Raw genomic sequence first — 12,236 nt, 5'->3', positions numbered from 1 at the left:
TTTTCCCAGAGTCATTTATTTAAAAGATATTTCTTTCCCCCATTGATTTGTCTTGGCACCTTATAAAAATTCAGCTGGATACAAATTTGAGGGATTACTTCTGGACTTTCGGCTCTGTTCTATTGGCCTATATCTATCTTCATGACTATATCACACTAGCTTGATTACTGTAGTTTTGTAGTAAGATTTGAAATCAGGACATATGGATCCTGAAACTTTGTTCTATTCCTTTGAGATTACTTTTGTTAGTTGGGATCCCTTGAATTTATATAGGTAGTTTAAAATCAGCTTGTTAACGTCCGACTTCAGCCAGGTCACGATCTCGCGGTCCGTGAGTTCGAGCCCCGCGTCAGGCTCTGGGCTGATGGCTCGGAGCCTGGAGCCTGTTTCCGATTCTGTGTCTCCCTCTCTCTCTGCCCCTCCCCCGTTCATGCTCTGTCTCTCTCTGTCCCAAAAATAAATAAAAAACATTAAAAAAAAAATTTAAAATCAGCTTGTTAATTTCTGCAAAGAAAACAGCTTGGATTTTGGTAGTAATTATGCTGAATATATAAATCAATTTGGAAAGTACTGTTATCTTAACAGTATGAAGTATCTCAAGCCATGAACATGGGACGTATTTCCATTCATTTACATCTGTAATTTCTTTCAACAATATTTTGTTGTTTCAGACTATGAATTTTCCACTTATTTAGATGAATTTATTCTTAAGTATGCTATTCTTCTTGATGTTATTGTAAGTAGAATTGTTCATTTCATTTTCAGATTGTTCCTTCCTAGTGGGTAGAAATGCCATTGATTTTTGTGTATTGACCTTGTACTTTGCCATCTTTGAACCCATTTGTTCATTCTAGTAGTTTATTTTTTTATTCCTTAGTATCTTTTACAGTGGATCCTTGAACAATGCAGATGTTAGGGGGCACTGACCCCCCCACACACACATGCAGTTGAAAATCCATGTATAACTTTTGATTCCCCCAAAACTTAACATACTAATAGCCTATTGTCAGGCTTAGGTTATTGTTACTGTTACCAATGACATAAACAGTTGATTAAAACGTATTTTGGGGGGCATCTGGGTAGCTCAGTGGGTTAAGCGTCTGACTTTGGCTCAGGTCATGATCTCGCAGTTCATGAGTTCGAGCCCGGCTCCAGGCTCTGTCACTGACAGCTCGTGAGTCCGGAGCCTGCTTTGGATTCTGTGTCTGCCTCTCTCTCTACCCCCCTTCTGCTTGCTCTCTGTCTCTCTGTCTCTCTGTCTCTCTCTCTCAACAATAATAAACATTAAAAAAAATTTAAACGTATTTTGCATGTTATATGTATTATATATTGTATTCTTACGATAATGTAAGCTAGAGAGAAAAAATGTTAAGAAAATCATAAGGAAGAGAAAATACATTTACAGTACCATGTTGTACTTACAAAAAAAAAAAAATCCACATACAAGTGGACCCATGCAGCTCAAACTTGTGTTGTTCAAGGGTTAACTGTATATACAAAATCATCAGAAAATAAATACAGTTTTGCTCCTTCCTTTCCAATCTAGATGCCTATTATTTTATTTTCTTTCTTGACTGCCCTGACTAGAACCTTCAGTAAACCTTGAAGAGAAGTGATATTGTTCCTGAACAATCTATCTAGGTAAAGCCTAGATAGAGATGATGGTTGCACAACGCTGTAAATATACTTAATGCCACTAAATTGTGCACTTTAAAATGGTTATCCAATAGACACAGGAGAGCTGATTCATAGGGACACAGTACCCCAATGTTTATAGCAGCGCTTTCAACAATAGCCAAATTATGGAAAGAGCCTAAATGTCCACCAACTGACGAATGGATAAAGATGTGGTTTGTATATACAATGGAATACTACTTGGCAATGAGAAAGAATAAAATCATGCCATTTGCAGCAGCATTGATGGAACTGGAAGGTATTATGCTGAATGAAGTAAGTCAGTCAGAGAAGGACAGATATCATATGTTTTCACTCATATGTGGATCTTGAGAAACTTAACAGAGATCATGGGGGAAGGGAAGGGGAAAAAATAGTTACAGAGAGAGGGAGGCAAGCCATAAGAGACTCTTAAATACAGAGAACAAACTGAGGGTGGATGTGGGGGTGGGGGAGAGGGGAAGATGGGCATTGAGGAGGGCACTTGTTGGGATGAGCACTGGGTGTTGTGTATAAGTGATGAACCATGGGAATCTACCCCAAAAACCTAGAGCACACTTTATACACTGTATGTTAGCCAATTTGACAATAAATTATATTTAAACAAACAAATAAATAACATTTTAAAAATAAAATGATTAAAATGGTAAATTTTATGTTATGTGTATTTTAGCACAATAAGAAGTAATCAAATAATGTAATTTATCCCCTAAGCAAAATAAAAGAAGGATTAATGAAAAAAAGAAAGAGCCAAACCATACAACAGACTCTTGACTATACAGAACAAACTGAGGGTTGCTGGAAGGGAGGTGAGTGGGGAATTGGTTAAATGGCTAATGGGCATTAAGAGGGGCACTTGTAATGAACCCTGGGTGTTTTAAGTAAGTGATGAAACACTAAATTCTACTCCTGAAATTAATATTACGCTGTATGTTAACTAACTGGAATTTAAATAAAAACTTGAAACTACTATATACGTAATATGAATTCATAATATAATATAATAAATATTCATATTCATTAATTCAATATTCATAATACTTTTTAAATTTTTCACAATTTTGAATGCTTTCTATGTATAGAATGTGTGCTAGGCAACTTAAGATCTTCATGCATCTGTTTAATTAATTATATATAACATATATATTATACATATTATATAATTCATATTAGGTATGAGTCCCAGAAGAATAAGAAATAAAATTGAGAAGAAATATTTAGAAAAATAATGGAGACAAATTATTCAAATATAAATGACTTCATATTTCAAAACTCTATAGAGTGATAAAAAGGAGAGAAAATAAAAGGCTTACACCTCCGTAAATTTAATAAATTTCAAAATCAAAGAGAAAATTCTGACAGAAAGGGAAGTTTGCCTACACAAAAACAGTAATCTTACTCACATCAGACTTCTTAATAGCTATCCTGGATGTAAATAGACAATGAAATATTTTTAATGCATAGAAGGAATATGGTTTTAAAATCAATATTTTATATCAGGCAAAGGTACCACTCAAATGTAGAGATATATTACAAATATTCATAGATATATAAAGCCTCAGAAGGTTTGCCACACAGAGCTTTGTGGAGGAAACATTCAAATTAAAAAATAAACATTTTTAGGAAATGTTGCAAGATGTTTGGAAATTAAGGATGATTAAATATCTTGATAAAATTTGGGTTTTTTAAAGGTTTAAACTAAAGGAAAAATGAGAAAGTATATCCATTACAAATCAGAATTAAAATTCCTACAAATCATTATCAAAAGACAACCCAATAAAAATGGGCAGATTCTTCATAAAAAGATCTAAGACTGGTCAATAAGTACATGAAAATGTGCTCAACATTATTAAGAATTGGGGAAATGCAAATTAAAATCATAATGAGTTATCACTTCAAATGGTAAAAATGTTAACTCTAAGATTTTTATTGTGAGAATTTTGTTTTCTGACTTATTTACCTTAGAAAATCAAAGTCCAGAGAGAATAACTGAACTTCACAAAGTCACAGAGAAGTTCATTTCAAGTTTGAGGACTGGGCAACAGACCAAATTTTTTCCCACAATGAATACTTCAGGGACTGGTGTTCCCAGGTGTCTCAGCAACTTCCAGTAGGGAGCTCTAGGGATTATTTTAGAAACTGCAGGTGGGTAGCTTCTTTTTTTTCTGGGTTTCTAGTCAGTTTGGCTGACTTAGGATCAAGGATGGCCTGCTCTCATTTCTCCATCCTTGGAGTCAATGAGTGGGTCCATGAGCCACTTATGCCTTAAACACAGGGGAAGATGTCTTTTCTTCTGCCATCAAATATGGCTTCTCCACTCTTGATAAGTAAGATCCCAGATCAGAAGAGACAAATCTTGACCTTAACATGAAAAAATGAGGAGCTCTTCTGGGCCCAACTCAAGACTGAGAGTAAGTCATTGACCATACCTCCCCTTTTCTAGTCAGTCAAGGGAAGCAGATTAGTCCTTTGGAAATTGTTTGAGGAACCCTGTTTCTGGTATCTGTTGTAGTGCTGAACACCTGAGCTATCACCAGGTAGAGAGGAGGGGGAGGCATCCAAGAAGGTGAAATGGCTAAATATAGCAAAGGCATGCAGGCAGTACATGTGAGTTGTTTGAGGGCTGTGGGCAGTTTCATAGGTGAGCCTGGGGTGGCATAGCATGACAGGGAAGTGTCACTGGACAGACAGATGGAGACAGACTCAGGAAGGGCTAATTATGTCATGATAAGAAAAAGCCTGGATGTTGTCCTGATGGTAATAAGGAGACTCACAACAGCCTATGACATAATTCAGTTATCCTTCTTCACAGAGGGAGAAACTGAAGTCCAAGAGGTTAAATGAACTACTCAAAGCCTCATTATTGGGTTTGATACAGAAGGTGAGTCAAAATTTCCTTTGTACCAACTAAATGTTTCTTTTCGTTTACACTATGCAGCCTAAATACTTTCCCTGGAGACAAATAAATGAGTCTACTGTAGCGGTTTTTTTTTTTTTTTCAACGTTTTTTATTTATTTTTGGGACAGAGAGAGACAGAGCATGAACGGGGGAGGGGCAGAGAGAGAGGGAGACACAGAATCGGAAACAGGCTCCAGGCTCCGAGCCATCAGCCCAGAGCCCGACGCGGGGCTTGAACTCACGGACCGCGAGATCGTGACCTGGCTGAAGTCGGACGCTTAACCGACTGCGCCACCCAGGCGCCCCTGTAGCGGTTTTAAGTGCATAGATATAGTAGGGATTCCATTTTCAGAAGTACAGGAAATGCCCCCACATGGGTATGACACTCTCCTACAGCCTGGACCACTAGCCAGGGTGTTAGACCATCTGTCATAATAAAGTCAAAACCAGAGGATGTATCTTTTCCCCAAAAGTCAATTGTTTTAAGTTCTATTAGTTTATTTGCCCAGAATATCAGAAGAATTCTGAGAATATTCATTTATTTTTGTTTTTCATTTGGAATCAATGGAGCTGTTTATGATGGGCTGTATGCTCCTAAAGGTTGATTACCTTTGCAAGAAAAGTGAAAAATTGGAATATTCATTTTTCTAATTGTGACTATAACGGTGATATGACTAAATGAATACAACAAATTATATCACTGTACCTCCTTCTATTTGCTAAGCTCTTGAATCAACTTGGTTGCAGTTGGTGGTAAAAGACAGAGATACCAGAAAGAAAAGAATCTGAGCTTCTCAGAGTGATAATCATGGTCTGAGGTCGTTAGCTTTGCATGTATAGAAACTGGATCATATCCAAGCATTGGGTTAAATTAAAATGGACTGACTCACACCAGTCACACTCACAAGCCAAAAATATCAATATCTTCATTTGTCATGAAAACTGTAGCTACCAAATTGAATGGATATTTACATTCTCTAAGGTGATAGATATGTGAATTAACTTGATTGTAGTAATCATTTTACAATGTATATGTATATTAAAACATCACACTGTACACCTTACATATATACAGTTTTCATCTGCCAACTTTATCTTGATAAAGTGAAATGAATAACTGAAGGAGTTTATTTGTTAAGTCCCTAATGGTGCATTTTCTCATGAAAATATGCAGGAAGCTGAACAAGAGTCAGAAAGTGATTTAGTAAACCCTGAAAAGCAGCATAGCAGAACTAAGAACTTAGACTTTTGACTCAGATAAACTTTACGTCACACCCTAAATGTGTAGCTTTGGCAATTTTCTTCATCCTCTTGACCTCAGTTTCTACATCTTTAAAATAAAGATAAGCATAGCGTCACTGCACAGGGTTACCACAAGAAAATCCAGTGGCTGGCACATGGCTAGTGCTCAGCCAGTGTTAGCTATTGTTAGACTGACTTTTTCATTGAGTTAGAGACAGGAGTATGGATTGGATAAATTCAAAACCCATAATTATCTAGTAATGAGATTCCTCGTGTAGCCTCACTGTGGCTGCTGTGGAACAGAAAGATATTCAAGTCTCAAATCAAGATAGTCTCTTCTCAGAACTCTGCGAGAAACAAACTGAGGTGTAGTTTGGGGTGGGGTGCAAACTAAAGACTTGACTCTTTCCAATTAGGTTTGCCACATATGAATCTAAAAAAAAATATATATATATATAAGAGGCCTACTTATAGCAAAAAAAAATCGGTAAGTGAGGGACATCAAGGTTTCAGAGGAAAGGCACAAATAGTTCCTGGACATGCTGGGGGGAATTGGAACAGAATGCACTTCTACAGCCTCTTCTGTAAAAAAAAAGCTGGGAACTTTAGGTGTGCCTGGGTGATTCAGTCAGTTAAGCATCCAGCTTCGGTTCAGGTCATGATCTCGTGGTTTGTGAGCCTGAGCCCTGTGTCGGGCTCTGTGCTGACAGCTCAGAGCCTGGAGCCTGCTTCAGATTCTGTGTCTCCCTCTCCTTCTGTCCCTCCCTCACTCATGCTCTCTCTCTCTCTGTCTCTCTGTCTCTCAAAATTGAATAAACATTAAAAAAAATTTTTTTTAAGCTGGGAACTTTAAAAAGGGCCTGAATTGAATAAACTAAAACATAAGACATTTATTAAGATAGAATTATAAATATACATGCTGTTCTGAAATTTTACCTTTAAAAAATCTTAAATTGATTATATAATTATTTATAATTATAATTATTATATATAATATTAATTGATTTCATTTCATTTTAATTAACTTTTAAATGTAAGTAAAACATTATTTACTTAATTATATTATATTATTCTTCAGTGAGAAAAATAGTATATGCTGATGGGATCTGTGTAATCAGAGCACACTTTGTTTTTCACATTGTACAACCATGTTTCATGGAGACTGCCGGAATAGTTTGAAGGTGCCCTGGATAGCTGGTCAAGTGCTCTCACCAATCTGTAAATTTACAAATAGTTTGATACAAACTATCTTTTTAACATGCATAATTATAAATTCGAGCTTTGCCAAAACAGAATTGTCTAAACCACATGATTTTTCTAATAGGAATATGAAATACTTTCTACAGCATTATTTTACTTTTTTGCTATTTATAATAAAATTTGTTTCATACAGAATTCCAGACATGAATAGAAGAAACCATACCAACATCTATGAATTTCTTCTCGTGGGCCTCTCTGAGTGGCCACAGCAGAAGCCTCTCCTATTTGGACTCTTCCTGGGCATGTACCTGGTCACCATGGTGGGGAATCTGCTCATCATCCTGGCCATTGCCTCAGACCTCCACCTCCACACCCCCATGTACCTCTTTCTAGCCAACCTGTCCTTTTCTGACATTGGTTTCATCTCTACAGTAATTCCCAAGATGCTAGATAATATTGGCTCAGGAAGTAAAAGGATTTCTTATGGTGGGTGTCTGACACAGCTTTATTTCTTTGGCCTGTTTGCAGATCTGGACAACTTTCTCCTGGCTGTGATGGCACTTGACCGCTATATGGCCATCAGCCACCCCCTCCATTATGCCATGATCATGAACTACCAACGCTGTGTCCTACTAGTGGCTGGGTCATGGGTGGTTACTACCTTCCACGCCCTAGTGCATACCTTCCTGGTAACTAGGCTTTCTTTCTGTGGCCCCAATATCATCCCCCATTTCTTCTGTGATCTTGTCCCACTCCTGAATCTGGCCTGCTCCAGTACTTATGTCAATGACCTGGTGCTCATCCTTGTGGCAGGAACACTGCTAATTGGACCCTTCATCTGCATCCTTACATCTTACTTTTATATTGCATTGGCTATCCTAAGAATCAGTTCCCCAAAGGGTAAGCAAAGGGCCTTCTCCAACTGCACCTCCCACCTCTCTGTGGTCTCTCTGTTTTATAGCACAGCTATTGGTGTCTATTTACGTCCTCCATCATCCCCCTCAGGTGGAAAGAATAGAGTCTTCTCAATAATGTACACAGTGGTGACCCCCATGCTGAACCCCTTCATCTACAGCCTAAGAAACAGGGATATGAAGGGGGCTCTAGGAAAACTACTCAGAAGAAAAACACTCTAACATTCTTTCTCAGGATCTCAGGGTCCTGAATCCAAGACTCAGAACTGGGAGTTGAAATTGGCCGCCTGAGAGTCTAACCACTGTAGCTTCCCTGAACCTGAAACTTCTTTGTTTCTTATGTTTATATTTCAAAGTACTGATTAACACTGAGGACAGGGAGGGACCAGTGATATCAGTAACCTTAGATCATCTTTGTGAAGTTCCCAGTCTCTGAGAAGCTTATTATCCACTATCAAAATGGCTCTTGTTATTTTTACTGGTGGCTAAGAGAAGCCTGTGGGTGGAGGGACTTGTACACTTATAAAATGAGACTGAAAGCCCAAAATTTTGTTTAGTTCAACTTAGAACTATGGAAGACCCCTTTAGCTCAAGAATATAGGATTCATTATTTCTGGTAACAAGAAATACAAAGGAAATAATCTGGTACTTTATATTTAAACAGACAGTGTTCTATAGAAATGCCATAATGGGGCGTTAGTTTAAGTCCTGGGTTCCAAGGATGGCTTTGCCATAAATGAACTGTGTGACAGCTGGATAATCGCTTGATGTCTCTGATAAAATAAAGTGATTGAATTGTGTTGGTCTAAGACTCTACAGGCATATACTCCACTTCCAATAATATTTAATGTTATTGTGACAAGAACTAAAGATTTGAAGTCAGAAGTTTCTAGTCAGGACCAAAAGTCCTCCACTTTCACACTCTGTAACTTGGGGAACATTCTTCCTCTTTGAGTTCTGGTTTTCTTATCTTTAAAGCTGGTAAAACACCTATATCATAAGAGTAACAAATAATAAATAATAAATAATACATAAGCTTACTTGGATCACAGTAAATACTCAATAAATGTTTATGGAATCTAAATCTTCAGTTCTTTTATTTACCTTGATCAATCTTAGGACCTCCCTCTGTCTGTTAGGACAACCTTCAATCATTCACACTCTGGAAGCCCTGTTTCCAATCTTCATGTCATTCATGAAGGATCTTCTAGATAACTGCTTTCTTGCATAAATATTTGGGAGGTCTTTGAAGATGGAGGTGGAAAATGAATTAAGGAGAATTCTTCCAGTAATTATGTAATTCCTATTTGCTTCACTAGGATTACCAAAGGTTGGCTTAATATACACGGAACGGTGCACTAGTGTTGGGAGGAATATTTCTTCACCTGGCTTGACCTGTACCTCCATATGGATGAGATTCAATTTGCACAACAACTGCCCAGTTTCTTCCTTTATTCATCCTTCCCCAGAACATAAATTTGGGCACACTCAGTTCAGACCATCCCTTTTCTTATTGAGAACCAGCCCTGTTTACAGGGAGCATGCGCTCTGCTATGTATCTCTAAGAGCAAAGCAGCCACTTATACACCTGGGAATTCTCCCTAATCCAGCAATACCTGCTTCTGGAGTTGGCCAGAAAAGCATGCAGATTCTCACCTCAAGTCATGTCTTCAACCTAGACATCATCTGTAGTAAAGTGGTGATTTGGCTCCTGTCTGTTCTTTGTCCTTGTCTTATTCATTAATTGATTTAGAACCCAACTGGGAAAGTAGTAGCCCATTTATTGGGCTCCCCCAAACACCTCCAACAATCTGAAAATCATAGCCCCAGCATGTAGGAGCTGGGTGAGTCTACAGTAAGTTATTTAACACCTCTGGATCTCCTTGTTTGAAATAATGAGGTGATAATATGAATTTTTATAATTTTTAAAAATAGAAAATAAATGAAAAAATGTAATTAAAGTGCTTAGCATGATATCTAACAGACAGAAGGGACTCAAAAAATAGCTGTTGCCCCTGTTGTCACACAGCTGCTGCTGTTTTCATAGCTGCTTTTGGCATTGTTGTAGGTCTTGTCAGCTTGACCCCTCCCCTGCTGATTAATCAGTCAGCCAATTGAATCATATACTTTATAATAGTTGTTGCTCTGGGGGGAGGAGCCAAGATGGCAGAACAGCATTAAAGTTTTTTTTTTTGTTTTTTTTTTTTTTTTTGCATCTCGCATTCATGAAATACAGCCAGAGCAACACTAAACCATCCTGCACAGCTAGAAAACTGATTTGAGGTTTAACACAACAATCTGCACAACCTGAACCACAGAACTCAGCAGGTATGTGGCACAGAGAGGTGAATGGGGGGAGAGAGAAGCCACAGAGGGCAGGGAGCTGTTTTTGCTTGTGGAGAGAGGACTGAGATGGGGGGAGAATATGGGAAAAGCGCCCCCCCCCCAAAAGCAGCTGGAGAGAAAGTGGAAAAGTGAAAACAGCCACAGGGACTGAACTAAAAAGGAGGAAGGAGAAATGAGAGGGCTTAAATTCCATTAAGACTCTACAAACAGGGGGAGTGCAGAGTCTGAAACTCCACAGCTCCATACCTAGCAGTGCTCTGGTGAGAAGGGCAAATCCCCAGGAGCTGAGTGAGATGTGGGGGTCCTTGGGCCACACAGGAAGAGGCTGTTCCCCTGCTGGGAGGACATTTGGTAGAGGCATGTGTTCCCCCCCAACACACAGGCAAAGGTGCCAGCAGACCCTGGAGAACAACCACATTTGCTGGTGCTGAAACAAGGTCATTAAGAGTGAAGACTGGTGCCAGATGTGTGTTGTGATTTTCCATAATCCCTGAAACGCTGCTGCTACACAATCATGTGAACTTTTTCTGGGGCGGGCTGGCACCCAGTTGTAGCCTCTGGGCATCAGCAGCAGTACAGTCCCACAAATGTTCCTGGGTGTGGCTGGCACCCAGCCATTGCTTGGTGAGACTCTCCCCCAGAAGATCTGAGCAGATCAAAGCCACAATCCCTCAGAAGTGAGGGGTTGGGAAACACAGCTGCATCTGAGATAAAACTCAGGAGGGAGGTGCCACCTGGCAACCTGACAACTTGGTCATGGACAGTGTAAAAGCGGGGAGTGGATGGAAGCCAGAGACAAAGGACAGGTGCACGACTGCTGATCAGGGAGAACAGAGTTCTGATACTAGAGACTGGGTAGCTGGGTGATGCCATTTTCACCCCTCCCGTGCATGCGCATACACACCTACAAGTGCCACAGCAATCCACCCCAGTAAGCTCAGCAGTGCCATCTAGTGGAGAATGGAGACTTTACACTAAGCCCCGCCCAATTGGGCCAACCTTGCTCTTCAGGAACACCATAAGTCTCTCTGCCTACTTAGTTTATGGACTATAAGGTGCTTCATAATTTGACTTATAGGGGAAAACAATGCAATTTCCATTGTATTTCACTCTGTTCGCTGGTCCATCTATACAATTTTCTTTTTTTTCTCTTTTTCATTTCTTTTTTTTACTTCCATCATTTCGTTTTATTCTATTTCATTGTATTCATTTTTAAAAATTTTCAAACGTTTTCCTTTTTCTTGTTTTTCTCATTTTTTCTTTTTTCCCCCTTTTTTCACTAATCTATCAAGCTCCTTTCAAAAACCAGACCAAAACACACCTAGGATCTAGCATCATTTATTTGATTTTTATATGGGGGGGTGTTGTTTTTAATTTTTTAATTTTAATTATTTTTTACCTTATTAATTCCTTTTCTTCCTTCAAAATGACGAAACAAGGAATTCATCCCAAAAGAAGGAGCAGGAAGAAATGACAGCCAGGGACTTAGTCAACACAGATACAAGCAAGATGTCTGAACCAGAATTTAGAATCATGATAATAAGAATACTAACTGGGGTTGAAAATAGATTCAAATCCCTTTCTGCAGAGTTAAAAGAAGTAAAAGCTACTCAGGATGAAATAAAAAATGGCATCCATCTTCAATGGATGCCACAGCAGAAAGGATAGATGAGGCAGACCAGTGAATCAGTGATATATTGGACAAACTTATGGAGAATAATGAAGCAGAAAAACGAGGGAGACTACGACAAAAGAGCACGATTTAAGAATTAGTGAAATCAGTGACTCATTAAAAAGGAACAACATCAGAATCACAGGGGTTCCAGAAGAGGAAGAGAGAGAAAAGTGGGTAAAAGAGTTATGTGAGCAAATCATAATGGGAAACGTTCCTAATCTGGGGAAAGACACAGACATCAAATTCCAAGAAGCACAGAGGACCCCCATTAGATTCAACAAAAACT

The 12,236-nt window shown here is 38.7% G+C and overlaps 1 protein-coding gene across 1 annotated transcript; it reads left to right on the top strand.

The window, feature by feature from the left end:
- Window positions 1–7,218: 7,218 nt before the first annotated feature.
- Window positions 7,219–8,151, top strand: LOC131490958 (olfactory receptor 1361-like). Its single transcript, XM_058693356.1, has one exon. It carries the CDS (start codon window positions 7,219–7,221, stop codon window positions 8,149–8,151), a length of 933 nt encoding a protein of 310 aa, XP_058549339.1.
- Window positions 8,152–12,236: the final 4,085 nt, after the last annotated feature.

This window comes from Neofelis nebulosa, chromosome 12 (assembly GCF_028018385.1).
Source record: "Neofelis nebulosa isolate mNeoNeb1 chromosome 12, mNeoNeb1.pri, whole genome shotgun sequence".
NCBI classification, from domain to species: domain Eukaryota; kingdom Metazoa; phylum Chordata; class Mammalia; order Carnivora; family Felidae; genus Neofelis; species Neofelis nebulosa.
Note: the sequence above shows the minus strand (reverse complement) of the source record. Positions and strands in the feature narration are given on the sequence as shown.

Excerpts from the sequence above, each read along its gene's own strand:
- LOC131490958 (XM_058693356.1), top strand. The coding sequence starts at position 7,219 with ATGAATAGAAGAAACCATACCAACATCTATGAATTTCTTCTCGTGGGC.